The 22,954-nt window shown below is 45.5% G+C and overlaps 1 protein-coding gene and 1 long non-coding RNA gene across 4 annotated transcripts in view; one reads left to right on the top strand and one right to left on the bottom strand.

The window, feature by feature from the left end:
* Positions 1-22,954, top strand: part of LOC142663997 (uncharacterized) — a 51,905-nt gene that overhangs the window by 15,125 nt on the left and 13,826 nt on the right. The window contains exon 4 of one of the 2 annotated variants that reach the window (XR_012851177.1): positions 11,465-11,602. This is a non-coding gene — a long non-coding RNA (uncharacterized LOC142663997). Of the gene's footprint in view, positions 1-11,464; positions 11,883-22,954 lie in introns of those variants that run through there. The other variant, XR_012851176.1, reaches the window with a different exon arrangement.
* Positions 737-16,677, bottom strand: LOC142663994 (homeobox protein NOBOX-like). Of its 2 annotated transcripts, none has more exons than XM_075842866.1 (9): positions 16,607-16,677; positions 13,872-14,372; positions 11,540-11,646; positions 10,531-10,739; positions 10,056-10,153; positions 7,253-7,472; positions 6,024-6,280; positions 1,311-1,514; positions 737-924 (listed from the first exon to the last, which is right to left on the bottom strand). In XM_075842866.1, the coding sequence occupies exons 1-8, from the start codon at positions 16,656-16,658 to the stop codon at positions 1,318-1,320; spliced, it is 1,641 nt and encodes a 546-aa protein (XP_075698981.1). In that variant the 5' UTR covers positions 16,659-16,677; the 3' UTR covers positions 737-924; positions 1,311-1,317. The 2 variants fall into 2 exon arrangements, with proteins under 2 accessions (XP_075698981.1, XP_075698982.1); XM_075842867.1 differs by having other exon boundaries at positions 1,311-1,511.

Here is a 22,954-nt window from a genome sequence, read left to right as displayed (position 1 = left end):
ACCTGAGGCCAGACCTCTTAGACTGACACCGGCTCCCACCAATCAGGGTGGCAGGCTCAGGAGTGGGAGAGCCTATCGCGGCCTGGTCAGTCAGAGTTAGCTCCGCCCCCTGTCCATTTATACCTGCAGTTTTCTCTTCCTCATTGCTTGTTATTCTTTTGGATTCCTGGCCCCACTGCTGCTTGCTCCAGCCTGCTTCTGCCGTGCTTCTGCCTTGCTGCAGTTCTCCTTGACTTGACTTGCTTTGCTTTGCTTTGCCCCTGGCTTGCTTCTGTCTCCGTGCCCGCTCGGGTTACTCACTTCGTCCTGGTCCTGACTGTTCGTTCGCCGCTCCGTTTCCCCGTGGCGTTCCGTGGCTACTGCCCCTTCCCTTGCGTGTTCCCTGTTTGTTTTCCTGTGCACTTAGACAGCGTAGGGACCGCCGCCCAGTTGTACCTCGTCGCCTAGGGCGGGTCGTTGCAAGTAGGCAGGGACAGGGCGGTGGGTAGATTAGGGCTCACTTTCCCTTCACCTCCTTCCTGCCATCACACTTTGCATCTAGAATCTCTCGAAGGCCTTTTCTAAAAAGTTGGCAACTATTTGCTATAGGCAACACGACAGTTTTACTAAATCTTCCGGACCGTTCTATAGGTTTTTTTTGCCCTTAAAGAAAAACAAGTAATCGAATCAGATTTGTGTCAAAACTTCAACAAAATGCGTCTTTATTTAGATGCGACACAAACACAAAATAAGGCATCGAAGAACCGTCACGAACAGGAAACTAAAGCAAGTAAAACGATAAATAAACCATCTGTACAGACGCCGGCTGTAATCTTAAATATATATAGCGAGGCCGCCTTACACCGCTGTGCACCAACAAATGGATTCAATAACTTGGACTCGGCCCCGGAGTTCATGGGGATCCGGCAGCATCTTTCTTCAGAGCTAGAAATAATCAAGATATAGGACATTAAATAGCATGTAAGGCGGCGCACCCTGCAAAAATAGGTACAACCCATCCAGAATAATTATATTGTGCGCCACATTATTTATGTGCCACTTATTGAGTTCTGAGGTTCCCCACAACAGAGCGTTGGCTACGGATGCCACCATGTGGCGGTGCTGACTATGTGGACAGTGGGATTGGTCTCTTGGGGCACTCTAGCTGTCATTATGGGGACCCTGCGACATCACTACTGTGGGAACACAGTCTCTAGGTGTGCTCTGGCTGGTCACGCCCTGTGGGGGCACTCTGGCTCTCATTACAGCAGCATACGCAGAGAATTTAGGGGATAGGCTTACAGGCAAGTATGAGTAAATATCAGAAATACCGTAGGGCTAATTTTCAGTGCGCTCGCCGGCTGCCTGGCTCGTCGGTGTGGATTTTTGAGGTTGCTGCACGACACAAGCTTTGTGCTGGGGGTACTGGAGCTGCTCGGGTATGCTGCGGACATTCTGAGGGCGAGAGCAAGCATATGGCGCACCTTGTATGTACATATCATTCCATGGAGAGGGGTGAAAGGATAGTCCACCTGCTGAGAAGAGAAGACATTGAGGGGCACAAAACAGCAATATACATATTAGGCCCCATTCACACGACCATAAAACCGAGGACTGTGCCACGGTCCGCGGTTTTACGGACCCATTCGGGATCTATTGGTTGCGGACACCTTTACGTAGCGCTACTGATGGGTGTCCGTGCCGTAGAACCGTGCCGGGAATTATGGAGCATGTCCTATTTTTCGTATTTTACGGGTCGTGCTCCTATACTTTGTATACTTTGCCCGCAATCGTGAGCTGTGATTACAGGCACGGTTGTGTGCATGGGGCCTTATACTGTAATATCCCTGGTATTTGATACAGAACTGGGAGATATTCTGAAATCCCACAAGACGTGGAGCAGAAGACCAAGCAGAGAGAACCAATTATGAGACTCCAAAAGGGCAAAGTCCTGGCAGCAGATGCTACTCAAGATCTCTGCTGGATTCCAGTAAATAGAAAGAAAAACATCCACAGTTTATAGTCAGAGGCTGAAATCTCATCCAAAACTAGTCCTGCTCACACAGCTTAGAGCTCGTTACATTGTACTAGTGTAGTCAATCCTCTGTGGGCTAAACAGAGCAGCAGCACAAATCTATGCAGGTTAGGCTCTGTTCACACTACATCAGAACCCTACGTTTGAATGATGTGTCAGAAAAGCTCCAAGCACATTTGACCAACGCATTCATAGACCCCCCAATTACCCGGTGAAAAAAAAAAAAGCCTATAGCATGTGGTATATATATTTTTTTACCATGCGATCCTAGTGGCCACAGTGTACGTGCTCGCTCTCACCCAAGTGCAAAAAAAGTGTTCAAGGATGCGGTCTATCACGAGCCCTCTACAAAAGGAGAAGGGCCCCCATAAACATTCCCCAAACCTCGCCAGAAGGTCGGGGGATCAATGGCCTCCCTTTGCCAAAGCTTAGGGAGAGCCCGTCTTACTCCTGGCTGCCACTCCAGTGTCCACCAGAAGTTAAAGTCGAGGTGAACACACAGTGACATAAAAAATAAGTTTAATTAAAGTGTAGCTAAACGTTTGATGAACTTCTGACATTTCATAGTGACATGTCCGAAGTTTGGATTGGTGGGGTCCAAGCACTGAGACCCCCACCAATCGCTGGAACGAAGCAGCAGAAGGTCTCATGTGAGGGCTCAGCCACTTCGTGTCTGTTCGGCTTTTTCCGGAAATAAATGTATCGGTGTACGGGCTCATAGACATTCTATAGAGTCCATACTGATAAATTGATTTCCGGAAAAAGCCCAACAGACACGAAGCAGCGGAGCGCTCATTCAGCTGCTTCGTTCTAACGATTGGTGGGGGTCTCAGTGCTTGGACCCCCACCAATCAAAACTTCTGATGTCACTATTTGACATGTCGCTTTTTTTCTATTGAGTCAATGAAAAACGGCTCAAGAAGTGACATGCACTTCTTTTTCACGGGCGTTTTTTTAACACGGCCGTTTTTCAAAACAGCCGCAGATAAAAACGCCCCGTCGGAACAGAACGCCGTTTTTCCCATTGAAATCAATGGACAGATGTCTGGAGGCGTTCTGCTTCCCATTTTTCGGACGTTTACGGCCTGAAAAACGGCCGAAAATAAGCAGTGTGCACGTACCCGAATTGTAATGATTGTATTTAGTGCTGGAGTATTGAAAGCCAATATAAAAATCATTGTTGTCGTCCCCCAACCATTCTGTCTAGCTCGAAGCCGCCACATTTTTGCCTTCCATATGACCCTATGTCTACATGACACCCACTTACGGTTTTGGAATATTTTGTAATATCGGTCCATGTTAGGAGATTACGGATTGTCAGAAAGAACGGTTATCACGTCTGCTCTTTACACTCGGAGGTTCAGTAAGATCTCTGTAAAACTAGAACACTTGCAGCTGCCACGGGGGTCAAAGGACCCCACTATAAACTCCACCACAAACCGCTTTCCTCTTTGACATCTGCCACCCGGGTGGGGGAGACCCCCAAACACATTAAGTAATCGGCGGGTTCGGCCAACATTTATCTGATGTGTATGGCCACTTTTATTCCCACGGACTGGAAAAACGGCCTGACGGCGGGGGGGGGGGGTGTGAACAAAGAATGGGGGAGGATTGCGGTGTAATGGTAGGCGCTAGCATTAGTGGGGACAGTGGCGGATTAAGAAGACCATGGGCCCTGGGCTGTTACCCAAACTTGGGCCCCCTTCTCCACCACCACCCTGCCGCGCCGTAACTATTGCTAACACTACCTAAACACTAGTACACAAAGTAGGCACATTATGCACAAAGTACACACAGTACACAAAGTACGCACATTATGCACAAAGTACGCACATTATGCACAAAGTAGGCACATTATGCACAAAGTACGCACATTATGCACAAAGTATGCACAGTACACAAAGTACCACATTATGCACAAAGTACACAAAGTACCACATTATGCACAAAGTACGCACAGTACACAAAGTACCACATTATGCACAAAGTACGCACATTATGCACAAAGTACACAAATTAGGCACATTATGCACAAAGTACGCACAGTGCACAAAGTACCACATTATGCACAAAGTACGCACATTATGCACAAAGTAAGGACATTATGCACAAAGTACGCACATTATGCACAAAGTACGCACATTATGCACAAAGTACGCACATTATGCACAAAGTAGGCACATTATGCACAAAGTAGGCACATTATGCACAAAGTATGCACAGTACACAAAGTACCACATTATGCACAAAGTACGCACATTATGCACAAAGTACCACATTATGCACAAAGTACGCACAGTACACACATTATGCACAAAGTACGCACAGTACAAAGTACGCACATTATGCACAAAGTACACAAAGTAGGCACATTATACACAAAGTATGCATAGTACACAAAGTACACACGAGTATGCACATTATACACAAAGTAGGCACATTATGCACAAAGTACGCACATTATGCACAAAGTACACAAAGTAGGCACATTATGCACAAAGTACGCACATTATGCACAAAGTACGCACATTATGCACAAAGTACACACATTATGCACAAAGTACACAAAGTAGGCACATTATGCACAAAGTACGCACAGTGCACAAAGTACCACATTATGCACAAAGTAAGGACATTATGCACAAAGTACGCACATTATGCACAAAGTACGCACATGCACAAAGTACGCACATGCACAAAGTACGCACATTATGCACAAAGTACGCACATTATGCACAAAGTAGGCACATTATGCACAAAGTAGGCACAGTATGCACAAAGTACACAAAGTAGGCACATTATGCACAAAGTACGCACAGTGCACAAAGTACCACATTATGCACAAAGTAAGGACATTATGCACAAAGTACGCACATTATGCACAAAGTACGCACATGCACAAAGTACGCACATGCACAAAGTACGCACATTATGCACAAAGTACCACATTATGCACAAAGTACGCACATTATGCACAAAGTACGCACATTATGCACAAAGTACGCACAGTATGCACAAAGTACGCACAGTACAAAGTACACACATTATGCACAAAGTACACAAAGTAGGCACATTATACACAAAGTATGCATAGTACACAAAGTACACACGAGTATGCACATTATACACAAAGTAGGCACATTATACACGAGTATGCACATTATACACGAGTATGCACATTATACACAAAGTACACCTTGTAAACACATGAATATGGACATTAAACACACATGAATATGGACATTAAACACACATGAATATGGACATTAAACATACATGAATATGGACATTAAACACACATGAATATGGACATTAAACACACATGCACTTACCTTTTATGTTTTCACTGCAGCTCTTCTGCTCACAGCACAGAGCCCGCCGACAGTCTCCCCTCCCCCATGTCCCGACAGCTAGCAGCAGAGGAGAGATGTTTAGAGCAGGGAAGGGGGGCTGGAGGGGGAGCTTCTATAGCAGCACAGACCACGGCTGCTAAGTAGAAGCAAAGCTCCCCTCGCCTGACAGGTGCGGTCCTGGCACCGGGGCTCCCTCCGGTGCTAGCGACGCCACTGGGCATGAGGGGGTTCGGGCGGTATTAGGCCCCCTGGGAGCCTTGGGCCCCGGGCGACCGCCCGAAACGCCCTAATGATAATCCGCCACTGACCACGGCTGCTAAGTAGAAGCAAAGCTCCCCTCGCCTGACAGGTGCGGTCCTGGCACCGGGGCTCCCTCCGGTGCTAGCGACGCCACTGGGCATGAGGGGGTTCGGGCGGTATTAGGCCCCCTGGGAGCCTTGGGCCCCCTGGCAGCCTTGGGCCCCGGGCGACCGCCCGAAACGCCCTAATGATAATCCGCCACTGAGTGGGGACAATCTTGATGTTTACCAGGGGTGGCCTCCGGGGATGGCGCTTAGAGCTCCAGGTTGTGTGCCCACAGACTCCAGCAGGGTAAATCCAGCACAGAACCTACACCACACATGATAAATCTCATAAGGAAGACGTTGTTATATTACCTGTGCCCGGCTGAAGCACAATATGACCGGCCGGACGCCCCGGCAGATAGGTCCCTGGGTTTCCATACGCCAGCATGCCAGTGTTGTTGGTAGGTACAGCAAGGAAGGCTGTATCATCCGGAGAGGTTGGGGTGAGACTGTGCACTGGGAGGCGCTGGTACTGGGTGTACTGGGGCATCTGGAAAGGTCCCAGTGGGTTACTTTGGTGATAGTACTGTGGAGCATATCTCATGGATATAGTCTCTGGAATTGGGGACCTGCAGAAAGAAGGTTAATCACACAATTACTAAGACAATCAAAAAAGGATCAATTGTATTTTTTAAGCGTCGTCGTCTTAGGCCAGGTCATTATTTATAGTCGGACTTGCATCTCTTGCCAGGAAATCTGGGTGACAAGGAAGCTGTGTGGCATGTTAGGACTCTGGGAAAGCTGGGTGACAAGGAAGCTGTGTGGCATGTTAGGACTCTGGGAAAACTGGGTGACAAGGAAACTGTATGGCATGTTAGGACTGGGAAAGCTGGGTGACAAGGAAGCTGTATGGCATGTTAGGACTCTGGGAAAACTGGGTGACAAGGAAACTGTATGGCATGTTACGACTGGGAAAGCTGGGTGACAAGGAAGCTGTGTGGCATGTTAGGACTCTGGGAAAGCTGGGTGACAAGGAAGCTGTATGGCATGTTAGGACTCTGGGAAAGCTGGGTGACAAGGAAGCTGTATGGCATGTTAGGACTCTGGGAAAGCTGGGTGACAAGGAAGCTGTATGGCATGTTAGGACTCTGGGAAAGCTGGGTGACAAGGAAGCTGTATGGCATGTTAGGACTCTGGGAAAGCTGGGTGACAAGGAAGCTGTATGGCATGTTAGGACTCTGGGAAAGCTGGGTGACAAGGAAGCTGTATGGCATGTCAGGACTCTGGGAAAGCTGGGTGACAAGGAAGCTGAATGGCATGTTAGGACTCTGGGAAAGCTGGGTGACAATCAATACCGTTTTTTCATTCCTCAAGGGGTTGTCACAGCTTTTCTTTCTAGTTACACAGTAATACGTGCCCCACTTCCATATAACTGCTTAACTAGATATATCTGCCATTCAGGACTCTGGTAAAGCAGTGTGTCAGAGCTGTAATGGTGACCATACTGATGGTCAGCGGTCACCCAACTTCCCTACAAACAGTAATCAGTAAAAAAAAAAAAGAATGTGCCACGAATATTAGTAGTAAGGTAAATAACATACTCCTGAATATTATATGTGAACAGGTCGCCTTCGGATGATGGGGGGGGAGTGCAGGTGCTTTCTGGTGTGTCCAGCATCAGAGGAACCATGTGACTACTGGGGTTAAAGGTCATAGACATGGGTAGCCCTACACGTCTTAGTGGCGGCGGGCTGTGGAACGTGGGTGGATACTCGTGGGACGGTGGTAGGCAGACGGCCCCTGGGGACCCGAGACTTGATCCTAAAGAAAGAAGAGACATTTCTGGATTACAATCTAAATATCGGATAACGCAAATCATGGAAGCACAGAAGTACCAGCTGGATATAAACCCCTCCCCTAATTATACTGACCACACCCCCAAAAGTGCCTTCCTCTTATCGAAGGCCTCACGCGCACGACCGTGCATTTGCGTCTGCAAACTATCCGCAACTATAGGGCGCATTATATCTTGTGGGCCAAGGCGCACGACTGCGGTTTCCACAGTCCACGGATTGCTCGGACCGCAAAAAAGATAGGACATGTGATGTCACGGGCCGCATTTGCTGTCTGGCCTCCTTGAAGCCAATGCACATCTTGTGCGTACGCAGTCCAGGATTGGTGACGGCCCACGGATGACACTCCTCGGGCCGTCCGTGCCGTAATCACGGACCGTACACACGGCCACGGTCCTGTGAATGAGGTTTAAAGCTTTCTCTAGGGGGGTCATCTAATGAAGGACTAAACTGGAAATGGCCAGAACATGGAATGGAGCAAATATTTGAGCCGGTGTCCCCCTTCCAGGTTTTCTACCAAATAGATAGCCCTCCTGGCTTAATTTGAAAGGGCCGCTAATTTAGTTAATAGGTGGACGGAATCCACTTAGGCAATTGCCAAAAAGTCTGTCGCTTTGGATAGTACTGGGAGGGAGGAGGAGGTCTGTTCTCTGGAGGATTTTACCTTAATATGCAGCTCTAACTAGGACATCCACATTTTTATTTATTCTATTTTCTAAGTGGCGCGGTGACTAAAAAAACAGCAATTCTACTATGGTTTTTATTCCGTGAGTTCTTGTGGTTTGCGTAACGAACTGTAGTTTAGATCAGGACCATTTTTAGGTACACGCGACTTTTTGATCTCTTTTTATTGAATTTTTTGGAAGGTGAAGTGACCAAAAAATTGTGATTCTGTTACGGTTTATTATGATTTTCTTTTACAGCGTTCACCGTGCGGGATAAATAACCAAATACTTCTGTAGTTCAGGCCGTTACGGACGCGGTGATACCAATTATGTATAGTTTGTTTATTTTATTTATGTTTTTAATAATAAAGGACTGATAAGGGAAAAGGGGGATTTCTACTTTTTATTACTTTACAACTTTTTATTTTTATACAACTTTTTTTTATTTTGTCCCACTAGGGGACTTGAAGGCAAGAAGCCCTGATCGCAATTTTGAGGCAAATCCCCCCATCTTCTAACTCGCCCTCTTCCTCTAACACTTCATAATCATCACTAGAAGAACCCATCCGGCCAGTAGAGGTGCTACAGTAGGTAAACCTCGCTCTGTTTTAGGGTTCTGAGTTTTTAACCTCAGCTCGGACAATATTTTTGATACTGGATGCAGGGCTAGTAGATTCCTCAGCGATGACCTTGTCTAGACAGGACTGACACAAACTCTTAGGATATGAAGCTGACAACTTCTTGCTACACACAGCACATTACTTAATACGGGATTTATCCAGTTTTTTTCCTAGGTCCCTCTCTGGCCTAAAACAGAATATATAAAAAGGGACTAGATTAGAAAAAAAAAAAAACATTGTCCTACAATTTGAAGAGGATGACAACTCATCACGAAAGTACCAGACTAGAGGATCCGGTAGCGTTGGAGCGGTCAGCGCGCCCTGCTGCTGAGGGTCTTGTAGAGGAAAAGGGTATGGTATCTTCCGCCTAAATAGGCTTTTGGACCGGCTGGGGCCGCCGGTAACACCGCTTCCTGAGACGTAAGCACAACACTTCTGCCGGAAGTGACGTGTCGCCCTAACCAGAAGTGTGCACCAAAGTAGCGTTGGTAAGGAAACGCCGCTCCACGTATTCCGACTCCTACATCAGAGAACATAGAGCCGGAGCACAAGGCAGGGAGAGAGAGAGCGCTCATCATCCCCGTAGGAGACCTGATAGGAACTGGACCAAAACCACCTCCGCAGAGGGAAGCGTGATCGGGATAGGCGGGAGGAACTGCCTTAAAGCTGCTCCAGAAGAGCCTTACGCCTTCAGACTACCCCTAGGATAAAATGGTATGAGCCTGCTGGGGGGTATGTAATCCAGAGAGATGTGTGGTCATAATGGACAATCCCATCCGGAAGAACAGGAAAGCTGACAGTGTGTGGAGAGGTCTGTCCTTTATCTCGTCCGGCTTCCTGTCCAACGAATGGGATGTCTCTCCAAGCGTTGTCGTGGGTGAAGGGGTAAATCTTAATTTCTGTTTTATGCATTTCTTTTTATCTATTCATGGATTGTATCCGGTTTTGAACCCTGTCCACCACCTCACGTGTCTTTTTATCCATTTTATGTGATTTTAGGTCACAATGGAGAGTTGATAAACTTTTGGGATTGTGATAAAATAAATACTTGAGACTATAGTTATGGCTTGTTTTGAAGAGGTTTGCACAGATGTGTTTGGGGCACTCCCTGGAATCCTGGACACTTCCTTGGCTCGAGGTTGAGGGGTCAGGAGATGGAGGAAGAGGCCCCACATGTGGCCACCCTGAGTATATATGAATCCACACGTGCCCTGCACTCTTCATACATTCAACAGGTCCCTACAGTTTGTGCTGCCGTCAACCTACCTGAACCGCTGCTGTTTGAAGTGCAGGAGGAGCTGTGCTGAGATGAGATCTCGATGGACTGAGACCTCTGAAGAAGAGCGCCAGGCACCAGAGACAACCTATGGGAGAGAGACGGAAAGAGATCAAGTGCCGACTGAACGGGGAGAAGGCTGCGACCTTGGAGTTAGTGAGGACAGGGCTGTAGGTGGTAGAAGAAATGTCATGTCGTACAGAAGGAAATGAAGACAAGTGGGAGGACACGGACAGCGCTACATAGATGGAGTACCAGGGTCCTCGAACAGCACAGAGTATTTCAGGAAAGGAGTGTGTTCTTGCAGGAGGCAATGACTTTGTCCACTTATGTGATGATGTTAGTAATGACAAGGCTGCACGTGACAGGGGCAGTGCGATAATATGAGAAGACTGGGAATGAAATATTGTATGGAGCAGCTTTCAACAGCAGCACAAAGTATTACAGATATTCTAGTTCTCTCACCCATTTCTGACGCCTGATAGTGGACCATAGGGGTGATGACCTGAAGTGATTGCAAATGAAATAGTTTCTGGTCGGGAAAGTGCAGAAGAAGAAAGAGCAGCACTCTCAGGATGAGACATCCCCACAGAGCCAGGAACCGTCTTCTTAACACCCTTAACAGTGTTTTTTTCAATTTTGCGCCATTTGGCTCGTCGGTTCTGAAACCAAACCTAAAACGAACGTAGCGATAAAGAACAAGGACATGGTAAATAAATACTAATAATAGCAAACAATCCAATCTCCCTTTATCTCACCCAGTGGGGCCAATTTACATATCAGGATATTGTTTGATTGTGGGATGAAACCAGAGAACCCAGACGAAACCCATTTAATCACGAGGAGAACATACAAACTCCATACAGATGTTTTTCCTGGTCGATTTGAACCCAGGACCACAGTGTAAGCGGTCAGGAAAAGTAATATGTATATGTTTCCATGGTTACAGACTACAAACAAAAGCCTGTTGTCAGATCCTGCAGTCATCTGTTGCTCTATTCCCTTTGCTTCTTGATAACCGACAGACAACAGAAGAGAGGCACATGTAAGACAGTATGGGCCCTCTTACACAGGCCGATGATCGAGGGAACAGTACACTAGTTTGTCAGCTGATCGCATCATTTATTCCAAAGTAAAGCGGGATGTGCTGCTGACAATGATGCAATCTGTATGGGGATGAACGATTTGTTGCTCAATACAGTAAAATGATGGGTCCATGTAAATAAAGTTAAACGAGTGCCGATCGATGCGCTATAAAAGTAACCTAACACGTCAGACTACACAGGTTTGTTTGTAGTCTGGAACCATGGAGACACATTCTGTATGGGAGTTGTAGATACACAATGCTAGTAAAATTTTAATGCAGACTATGTGAAAGTTGCTTCATTTTTTATTTTAGATTCACCGAAGCAATAAAAAAAGGCTCCTATTAGACGAACATTGGTGGGAAGAAGAAGACAACAATGACAGTTACCAATATTCTCTGTGGAGTGACCCCAATAATTTCAGCAATTTCCCTTCTCTTCACGCTGTCTGGGTAATGATCCTCAATGAATATTCGCTCTAGTTCCTGCAGCTGGTCTACACGATGGTCCGAGACATGAGAGAATGATAAAGGGAATGGGACATTACTGGCGGAAATACACTGGTTATATATGTTATGACATCACTACCACGCAGCAAAGTATATATTGTATATTAATACATAGCTTCCCTGTCATTGACGGAGGATAGGAAATATCCCCAGAACCAAAACATCTCATAAACTTCGCTTCCATTCAAATATAAACATTTTATCTATAAAGGGAAGTATTAAAGAGGCTCTGTCACCAGATTATAAATGCCCTGTCTCCTACATAATCTGATCGGCGCTGTAATGTAGATAACAACAGTGGTTTTTATTTTGAAAAATGATAATTTTTGAGCAAGTTATGAAAATTTTAGATTTATGCCAATTCGTTTCTTAATAGACAACTGGGCGTTTTTTTTTACCAACTGGGCGTTGTACAGAGGAGTGTATGACGCTGACCAATCAGCGTCATACACTTCTCTCCATTCATTTTTAGCAGTACTCGCAACGCAGTGTGATCTCGCGAGATCACGCTGTGCAGTTACATACTCCCACATTAACTTTACTGAAGTGTCTTGAGAGTGAATAGACATCACCTCCAGCCAGGACGCGATGTCTATTCACACTCCCGACACTTTGGTAAAGTTTATGTGAATGACAGCACACGTGATCTCGCGAGATCACGCTGTGCTGTGTGAGTAAGTCCCCAAGAAATATTACCGAGTGTCGGGAGTGTGAATAGACATCGGATCCTGGCTGGAGGCAATGTCTATTCACTCTCACTATTCGACTTTTCTGCACTTGCTCCTCAGCACTCGGCAACCCCGCTCTGTAACTTTACGTGGTCTGCACTTCGTAGCTGCGGTTCCTTCCACTTTACAATAATATCACTCACAGGTGATGGTGGAATATAGAGGAGGGAAGAAATTTCCAGAACTGACTTGTTACAACTGTGGCGTCCTATTACAGGACCGCGCCGGAATTCAGTGATCTCTTTACAATGACCCGTTCTATCACGGATGTTGAGTGCCGAATGTTATACACCTGTGGGAATGAGACTGAAGGAAGCACCTGAATTCAATGATTACGAGGGGGGGGGGGGATACTTTTTTCTATATAGTGCATCAAGTGACTGAATTTTTCCCTAAATAATCAGATGTTGGGGGGCAAACACAGCATTTTTTTTAAAGGGGGGTTTCCAAGTGCGTTGATGCTCACAATGGAGACAGTAAAATGCTGTAGATTACACAGACTTTATCATCTTCCTACATAAATGACATCATACACTTTTACACGGAGGTGGTTTCGGGTTAGTATCATACTCCTGGTGGTCTAGAGTGGTTTAGCAGCTAAGTCCTTCGGTGGTCTAGGGTGAAAAAGGGGTATTGATATACGTTATACATGGTGGTGTGTATATATTTGGGTTAATATCTAATATCCCTGGAAGTTTATGGTGCTTTAGTGGTTAACACTTAACTTATTGTAATTAGATTATGTGTCAACATTATTATATTGTTTAGGATACTATGGGGGCATTATATTGTGTCGGGGGCACTATAGGGCATTATGTGAGGTAATAAATCAATTAGCAGCCTCCTCCTCCCCCCTCTCCCCTCTCCATAGACTTCTGTGTGTGTGCGGCTGGATGACAGATTCTTAGATATAAGAAGCGGAGTATAAAGAAGGGGAGGAAAGCAGCCCGAGACGTGAAGAAGGAAGCATTAAGGCCCTTTTACACGGGCCAACGATCGGGCAAACGACTTTATCGGGATCTCGTTCCCGATCATTGGCCTGTGTAAACGCTCGTTCATCGGCTGATCGTATCGTTTATGCAGCAATAAATATTATCATTGTCGGCAGCGCATCTTGGGGTGTAAACAGAGAGACGCGCTGCCGACATGATGGAAATGTACGGGGACGAATGATCGTAGCAATGATCACCCGTCCTCATACATAGCTCCTTGCGAAAGGAGCAGATGGGCGCCGATCAATGAGCTGCCTCGTTGACTGGCGCTTGTTTTCACGGCCCATACAGAGCCATATAATGGGACCCTAATTCTTTAATAAAATATATTACAAAGTATTTTATTTTTTACCTGTACTATTCATTTATGAAAAGTTGTTTTATAACTGGAGGTGCAAGTGTAAAATCACAGTGTGTGTTAAACCACGCTCCAGCCACGCTCCCTGGCCGGTGTTTTTGTGTGAAGGTGGCGCCCCGAATTATAGCTCTTACCCATGTTATACAGAGTACGACTCTTCTTTCTGCTTGGTGCGGCCAGATCATCAATACTTTCCCCCTGGCAATTAGACTGTGGTTGTTCTCCTTCCGCTCCTGGATCATACGCAAAGGCTGGCACTTTACACGAAGCTGCACAACGGGCAGAGCGACGGGGGATTGAGTCCATTGTTGGGAAGCTGGCCGCCATTTTCAGGTTGACTGGCTGGAACTGTCCCGCTGTAGTAAAGTACCGGGGGTCCTGTGGAGCCTCTGTACAGTAAGTGCCATAACATCCTCTTGTAGAGGCATTGGGCACAGGCCCACACACTTTCAGGAGACTCAGCTGGCAGTGCCCACTATTAGCTACTGAACTCTGGGGGTCGTTGAGGCTGAATTCTCCGGAGTCTGAAGCCTCCAGTTCATCTCTCGGTCCTGCTACAATCACAGTGTTGTACTCGGAGGAGTCTTCTTCTCCATCCTGCTCTGTGCACAGCAGAGACGGCTCTTCCTTTAAATCTGCCAAGAGATGAAACCGGGAGGTGACCATGATGTTGGCATCTTCACCGCCAGGCGTATATTTAATAAATAGTACAACAAATCTACATTAGGCCTAACCAGTTTTATAACTATTTGTTTTTGCATGCTAGCCAATATTAAAAAAGTATATTTAAAAAAATTAAAAAAAAAGCCCGGCCTCCTGGGATCACGTTTCAGCCCATCTCCCATCAACACGGCCTTAAAGGCTATGTACACCTTTGAAATCAAATATATATATATATGTCTATCAGTGTGTTTGGCTTAACTTTCTAATTACTTTTTATTATAAATTATCTTTACTATTTGAGATACAGCTGCTTTGTATCCTGTATATAGAGCAGCTGTATCTAGTGCTGAATCCTGTATCCGTCAGGTTACCGGGACTGACGGGTTCAGTGTCAGCGGGTCCTGCGTGTCTGATCCTCAGAATCCACCTGTTATAGATCACATCTAAGTTATGAACCGTCAGAGACGCGCAGGACTCGCTGACACTGAAACAGTCAGTCCCGCTGACCTGACAGATACAGGATTCAACGCTAGATACAGCTGCTCTATATACAGGATACAAAGCAGCTGTATCTCAAAAAGTAAAAATAATATTTAATAAAAAGTATTACAATGTTGCACCAAACACACTGATATATATATATATATATATATAAAACATTTTAAAGGTGTACACAGCTTTTAAGTCTTTTCTCTGGCAGGGTTAACAGTAGAGCACAGAAGGCAGACCCAGAGGCCTTCACTTTTTTGGTACATACGATTTTTGACCACGTCACTGGTCGTTATGAAGTTGCAGCCTAACAAATTGTGCCCCCCCCCCCCCCATGTCGGCCATAGTCGGGTCATCCATGGTGACGTCGGACATAAGACATAGTCACATACAGCGCTGAAGACATTGAATGACCCTCAGTTTATCACTCATATCAATATTATAATTACAATGTGGCCAGATTTGTGGGAATTACCTTTTTAGCGATTGTCTACATTTATTACTATATCTGGTAATATCAGTATACTGCGTGCACTAATACTATTATAGACTCATATCATATCTAGTTTATATATTGGATGATTATGGCTATGTCATGTGACTGCTAGGCCACCAATGTCACCACGGACAACACGTCAGCGCAGTGGTAAAGTTTTACACACAGGTGCGATAGTGGACGCGGGGCAGAGTTTTTAATAAAAACATCTAGAACCGTTTTCCGCACGTTACCTGCACTTCTTTAAGGGTGGGTTCACACATTACAGTCAATATGCATTTTTTTGCCGTGATCTTCGTAAAACCATAGCAAAACGACGCCATTTTGACGTAATTTTTACAAAACCACTGCAAAAATGGCACAAGTAAACAAAACTCATTTTGACCACAACGTGTGAACTCGAGACCCCCTACAATCAGCTGTACTGTGAGGTCGGGGTCAGCTAGTTCTCACTTCCCAAATAAAGGGTTTCACGGCACCTGTAAAGCTGGGTTTTCACGCTGCGGTTTTGTCGTGTTTTTTTGCTGCGATTACTGACAAAGACACAACAAAACCGTAGCCTGAAAACCCAACCTAATGACGTTTTTATCACGTTTTTTTCAACATCAGTGTTCGTAGGCGTTGTAAAAACACTCCGGCTTTTACAAAGGTTGGGCCGGATTTGCTGCGCTCATAAAAATTGACGAAAAAAACAGACAAAAAAAAATAAAAGACTCATGTTCGTGGTTGCTCCCCAATTGCATTTTTGTTGCAGTTTTTATGTGCTGATTAATTTCTTTGAAAAACAGATGCGTTTTACCACGATTTTACGTTGCGGTTTTTGGCCGTGCGGCTGTTACAGGTGAAGCACATTGAAAACATCCGATTCATCCAAAATCCGCAACAAAACCGCAATAAAAACACTGGGGAAAAAAAAAGGTGATAAAAATCCCTGCGGAAACCCAGCCGAAAAATGCATGGACAGATCAGTAATGCAGAGGTGCAGTGGGACCCCAGAACAAGGACCCCCCCCCCCCAACTACATCCTTATACCTAAAAGGGGCTGTTTATTCCCATTAATCTAAACAGATGCCTAGAAGATTTCTCCTGAATGACCCCCATAGCCCCTTCTCATTAGACTGATAAGGGGCCGCCCGTCCTCATTGCTCTTTTTATTACTTTGTGTCTCCCTCAATGAGCAGTAATGATGCTGATAATTAAACCTCTAATATGTGACGTTACCCGGCCGCTCCTCCTGCGCTTCTTCTAATCCTCCGGCCTCCTCTTCTTCCATCTTCTCTATGTCTTCATTTCTTGCCACTTTTACTTTGATTTTGCACTAGTTTGCAACTTTGCACAAACTTTTTGGATGATTCCATTCACTCCCGGGGGAGCATCTCCTCTCCTCTCACAGTAAGTCATGAAGCTATAACTCATACAGTGGAATAAATCAGATATCTAACATTTCTGGAGAGGGGAGACAGTGGACAGTGTGGAAATATCCAGTGTACAATCATAAAGGGGCTGTAGAATCCCCCCCCCTCTTGGTGCAGGTGGTTTGGTCCAATGAAGCCCAGGTGATTGAGAGTCCTCATTAGATCGGGTGGGGGTTGGTGCAGTAGAAATGATGACAAATTCTGGAAATTTAATTAATGACGAAAAGCGATCAATTGAGTCCTTGGCCGTTAAATTAGTATTACCGCAGAGTTTTAGGGCACGGTTCCACGTAGAATCGGGCAAAAACCACGGCGGCGGGCAGGGTTTTCAAATAGAGTGTTAATTGGCCGCATGATTTCGCAGGTAAACGGCAGTTTTACCGGCAAAACTACGAAGCCATTAACAATCAATCTTAAATTAATTAGCAGTCGATTTTAAAACCTCGCCCGCTGCCTCCCTCCATGGTTTGCGGCTACCGCTACGTAGAGATTGAGGGTATGTTCACACGACCTATGTTCAGACGTAATTTGGGCGTTTTACGCCTCGAATTACGCCTGAAAAGACGGCTTAATTACGCCTGCAAACATCTGCCCATTACTTGCAATGGGTTTCACAATGTTCTGTTCAGATGAGGTGTAATTTTACGCATCGCTGTCAAAAGACGGCGCGTAAAAAGACGCCCGCGTCAAAGAAGTGCATGACACTTCTTTGGATGTTTTTGGAGCCGTTTTTCATTGACTCCGTTGAAAAACAACTCCAATTACGTCCGTAATGGACGCCGCAAAAATCGTGAGTGGCTTAAAAAAGTCTGAAAATCAGGAGCTGTTTTCCCTTGAAAACAGCTCCGTATTTTCAGACATTTTTGACTCCGCGTGTGAACATAGCCTTACCCTTGTATGTTTACACGAGCCGTTTTTGACTGCGTGGACAAAAATCGCATAAAAAAACGCATGTGGTTTTGCAATGCGTGTTTTTGGCCGTGTTTTAAACCGCGTGCGTTTTTTCTGCGATCTTTAACTGCGCGTTCAATAAAAACTCATGTAAAAGCATCCTTAGGCAATGTTCACGTGGTGGGTTTTCCCATCGATTTTGACGCAGAAACTGCACATATTCCGTGCCCAAATACGCAAGAAAACCGCTTACAAAAAACACTCCAATCATTGTAAGGCCATGTTCACACGCAAAATCAAAAACGGCTAAAAATGACGGATCTGTTTTTGTAGCCGAAAAAGTTTTTTCGAGCTGTTTTTCCATTTGGAATTCCGTTTGGAATTTTGGGGCAGATTTTGCTCTGCCTGCATGCCGTTTTTCGCCCGCGGCCATTGAGCGCCGATGGGCAAAAACGCAGCGAAATACGCTTTTTCTGCCTCCCATTTATGCCAATGGGAGGTCAGAGACGTAGGGCATGTCACTACTTTTTCTTTTTCTTGAAATCGCGTTTTTTGGCGCGTTTTCCGGCGCGGTTTCTGCATAAAAAACGGTGTAAAAAAACTCAGTATGAACTGACCCTGTGAAGTGCTCCTTCTTCTTGCGTGGCTTTTTTTTTTGCGCTGTTTTTTAAAACGGCGGCTTAAAAAACCGCGCCGTCTGAACTAAATGCCGTTTTTCCCATTGAAATCAATGGGCAGATGTTTGGAGGCGTTCTGCTTCCGATTTTTCGGTCCGTTTTTCGGCAGTTTACGGCATGAAAAAAGGTCGAAAATAAGCCGTGTGAACATACCCTGATAGGAAAATGCCCGGTTGTTCGTAGGGGTCTGATTTTTTTTCATTTTGTTTAATGACGCTGTTTCGAATATATATAGCGCGAAAATCAAGTTGGGGAGCCACGCGCAGATTTACCTTATTGAATTGGGTTTATGGGGATCCGCTGCTGTTGAAACTGCAAATCCGAGAAACCCAAAATCTCGCACAAATCAGCGTAAATGTTTTCTGAAAGAACCCGTCTGAACATAGCCTTAGCGACATCGCGGCAATAAACTGCACGGTGTGAATAAGCAGGGGGAAGGGCAATGCAGAGCGGTAACCATGTGGAGCTGGGAGGGCGCGTTGTCCTATAGTCGCGGTATTTGCAGCAATGAGGCGCAAAAAAGGTGCAATTTTTAACAAAGCTCCATTCACATTTAGCGGATTTTTCTGCTGCGGATTTGATGGCGTGCGGCTTATTTTGAAATCCGCATGTTGCCAATTATGCCTCGATTTTCACCCTTTGTAATACTAAGTCCGTGTTCACACGCTGAGGATTCCAGCCCTAAATTCTGACCGAATTTTATACCCAGCTCTAGAATCACGAAGTCCATATTGTATGTAAAATGTCGCGGCGCAGCTCTCGTCTGGAATCTCACGCGGTTGTAGGAAGTTGCGGGAGCGTTCTCCATTGGATTTCTGCGATAATTGCAAAAAAATCCAACAATGGCAAAACAAGACGGTGCCACTGCGTTTTTCACGGCCGTTTTTGGAGCTGTTTTCAATAGAGTCTATGAAGAACAGCTCCAAAAACGTCCCAAAAAGTGTCCTGCACTTCTTTTTCGCGGCTATTTTTTTACACAGCCGTTTTTCAAAACGGCCCGTCGGAACAGAACGCCGTTGTTCCCGTTGAAATCAATGGTCAGATGTTTGGAGGCGTTCTGCTTCCGAATTTTCAGCCGTTTTTCGGGCCGTAAAAAAAGTAGCCCGTGTGAACATACCCCAAGAATTCTGGACCTATTCATGCCAGGTTCACATGTTGTAGTCAAAATGTGCTTATTTTGCTGCAAACCGTAGCAAATCGCACCATTTTGCAGTGTTTTCGCAAAGATTGCAGCAAAATGGCGCAGATTTGCCGTGACTCGAGGCAAAAAAAATAAAACTTGGACCGCATGGTGAAAACCCAGCTTTAGGCAATAATTACACGTAGCGAAAACAGTGCAGAGATTGTATCCGGATTTTCTGTGCGGAGATTCTGCAGCGTTTTCGCACCATAACTTGACACGCTACTGTGGATTTCCGCTCGTCTTTTATGCGGGTTTTTTTCTGTAGCGCGTGGATGACATTTGTTGAAATCTCATCCACTTTGCCGCTACTGTACTACGCTCCAGAATGTCAGCATAGAAAATCCGGACAAAAATTCTGCAGTGTTTACACAATGTGCGAGCTCACCCTCGGGGTCTGTTCACACGGCTTATTTTCGGACGTTTTACGGAAGCAAAATCGGCATTCTGTTCCGACGGGCCGTTTTTTTTACGTGGCCTTTTTGAAAAACGGCCACGTAAAAAAACGACCTCTAAAAAGGAGTGCAACTGTAACTTCTTGAGCCTTTTTTTTAAGCAGTTTTTCATTGACTCTAGAAAAACAGCTCCAAAAACAGCCGTAAAAAAACGGCTGAAAATCAGGAGGCGTTTTCCCTTGCAAACAGCTCCGTATTTTCAGACATTTTTTATTTTGTGTGCGCACATACCCTCAGGCCTTATTCAGACGACAGTATTTTACGTCCGTGTGCCGCCCGTTTGAATAACTGACAGCACACTGTTCCATGCAAATCAATGCACTCGAGTGTTTTTTCATGCAGCGTGTGTTCGTTGCATGAAACTCACCGCATCTCCTAGTCTGGTCGGTTTTTGCGGACCACACCGCCCATTAGAGTCTAAGGGTCCGTGAAAAACATGGGGAGAACGTAAAAAATTATTCCAAACGGAACTGAAATGCATGAACTACGGTCCGTTTTTTGCGGACGCGCTCATCTGAATAAGGACTTAGAAGAAAGCGATCAATCAAAGATGCGGGGAGCGGCAGCTCATGAATACGCCGGACTCCTGGCTTGCGGCGCACGCATCGCGCTGCAGTAAATAAACTGTATGGCATATTCACACCAGCGACACTCCGCTGAAGTCGCATTACTTTATGGGCAGCATAAACGGCTGACAGGTTCCCTTTAAATTCTTGTACTGTCTGTAAAATTGGGAAGTGGGGGGCAGCCTGTCATCTCCGTCGTAGGCACCAACACACTTTGAAACTCGCCATTGAAAAAACAACACGTTTGCCCTTGTGACTCTAGTGCATGGACCCATTATATACCCCACAAGTATCAGCATCGGGGCCCCGGCGTCTGATAGGGCCCAGTGTGAGTGACGACATATCAAGTAATTACACCAAACTGCAGCCGACAGCGATCCGATTGTATAAATGCTGCACTTTTATGTGCCCGATTTTGGAGAGTCCCGATCATCAGACAAATGAAACGCATTTTATTGCTGCATCATTACACATGAAGGCCGAGGGTCCTGCTTCAGATCTTGCTTTGGTGCGCATACTACAGCTCTGCAGCAATACGTGGCACACAACATACTGTACGCCATGCTAAGGCCATATTCACACGAACGGGTATGAAATCGGCTGTGAAAAATTGACGTTTTGCATCCAAGCGGGACCAGTTACCACAGATCCCTCATAGACGGGACTACTGAGGGATCCGGGAAAACTAGCAAAAAAAAAAGTACGTCCTATGATTTCACGGCCGTGGGACTTGCCTCATAGATGTGAAATTATTTTAATGCAGCCGTGTGACGTTCGTTACAAATATGGACCGTCACATAGTCGATTATTTCTGTTGTGTGAATAAGCCCTTACCTTAATTTTATTTTCCCATAATTTCCATAAGTACAAAAACGCACAAAGTGAAAACAATGGCGAAGGTTTTTGTAGCCTATGTTCACACAACAGATTTTCACACACATTTTGGTGCGGAAACCGTGCTGAAATACGTGGAAGGGCCGCATAAAAACAGCTTCCCACCGAATTTCATTTTGAAACCGCCGGTTGTTCATAGAGGGATGAAGTACAAATTTGCAGCAGAGTATATACACATTGACTCCACCAGCAGAATAGTGAGTGCAGCTCTGGAGTATAATACAGGATGTAACTCAGGATCAGTACAGGATAAGTAATGTAATATATATACACATTGACTCCACCAGCAGAATAGTGAGTGCAGCTCTGGAGTATAATACAGGATGTAACTCAGGATCAGTACAGGATAAGTAATGTATGTACACATTGACTCCACCAGCAGAATAGTGAGTGCAGCTCTGGAGTATAATACAGGATGTAACTCAGGATCAGTACAGGATAAGTAATGTAATGTATGTACACAGTGACTCCACGAGCAGAATAGTGAGTGCAGCTCTGGAGTATAATGCAGGATGTAACTGAGGATCAGTACAGGATAAGTAATGTAATGTACATACACAGTGACTCCACCAGCAGAATAGTGAGTGCAGCTTTGGAGTATAATACAGGATGTAACTCAGGATAAGTAATGTAATGTATGTACACAGTGACTCCACCAGCAGAATAGTGAGTGCAGCTCTGGAGTATAATACAGGATGTAACTGAGGATCAGTACAGGATAAGTAATGTAATGTACATACACAGTGACTCCACCAGCAGAATAGTGAGTGCAGCTTTGGAGTATAATACAGGATGTAACTCAGGATCAGTACAGGATAAGTAATGTAATGTATGTACACAGTGACTCCACCAGCAGAATAGTGAGTACAGCTCTGGAGTATAATACAGGGTGTAACTCAGGATCAGTACAGGATAAGTAATGTAATGTATGTACACAGTGACTCCACCAGCAGAATAGTGAGTGCAGCTCTGGAGTATAATACAGGATGTAACTCAGGATCAGTACAGGATAAGTAATGTAATGTATGTACACATTGATACCACCAGCAGAATAGTGAGTGCAGCTCTGGAGTATAATACAGGATGTAACTCAGGATCTGTAATGCCAGGGTAGGGAGAAAGACAGGTGAGCCCTAATCTACCCGCCACTCAGTCCCTGCCTACTTGCAACGGCCCGTCCTAGGCGACGGCGTACGACTGGGCGACGGTCCCTACTCTCACTATGTGCACGACAGACAGACAGACAAGGGTACAAAGAAGCTAAGGGAAAAGGGACAGATGCCCACGGCAACACCGTGAGCTACAAGAGTAGTGAACAAGCCGAGTCAAACCAGGAGTGTACGAGGTACCAAACGCAGAGCAGGAGAGTAGTCAGTAAAGCCAGGGTCAATATGAAGCAGAGGACAAATAGTACAAGCAGCAGCAGCAGAGCCAGGAAACAAGCAGAATCACAGGCAAAGGAGAAGCAGGAAATGAAGGTATAAATAGACA

This window comes from Rhinoderma darwinii, chromosome 11, assembly GCF_050947455.1.
Source record: "Rhinoderma darwinii isolate aRhiDar2 chromosome 11, aRhiDar2.hap1, whole genome shotgun sequence".
In the NCBI taxonomy this organism is placed as follows: domain Eukaryota; kingdom Metazoa; phylum Chordata; class Amphibia; order Anura; family Rhinodermatidae; genus Rhinoderma; species Rhinoderma darwinii.
This window is presented reverse-complemented; position numbering and strand designations above follow the sequence as displayed.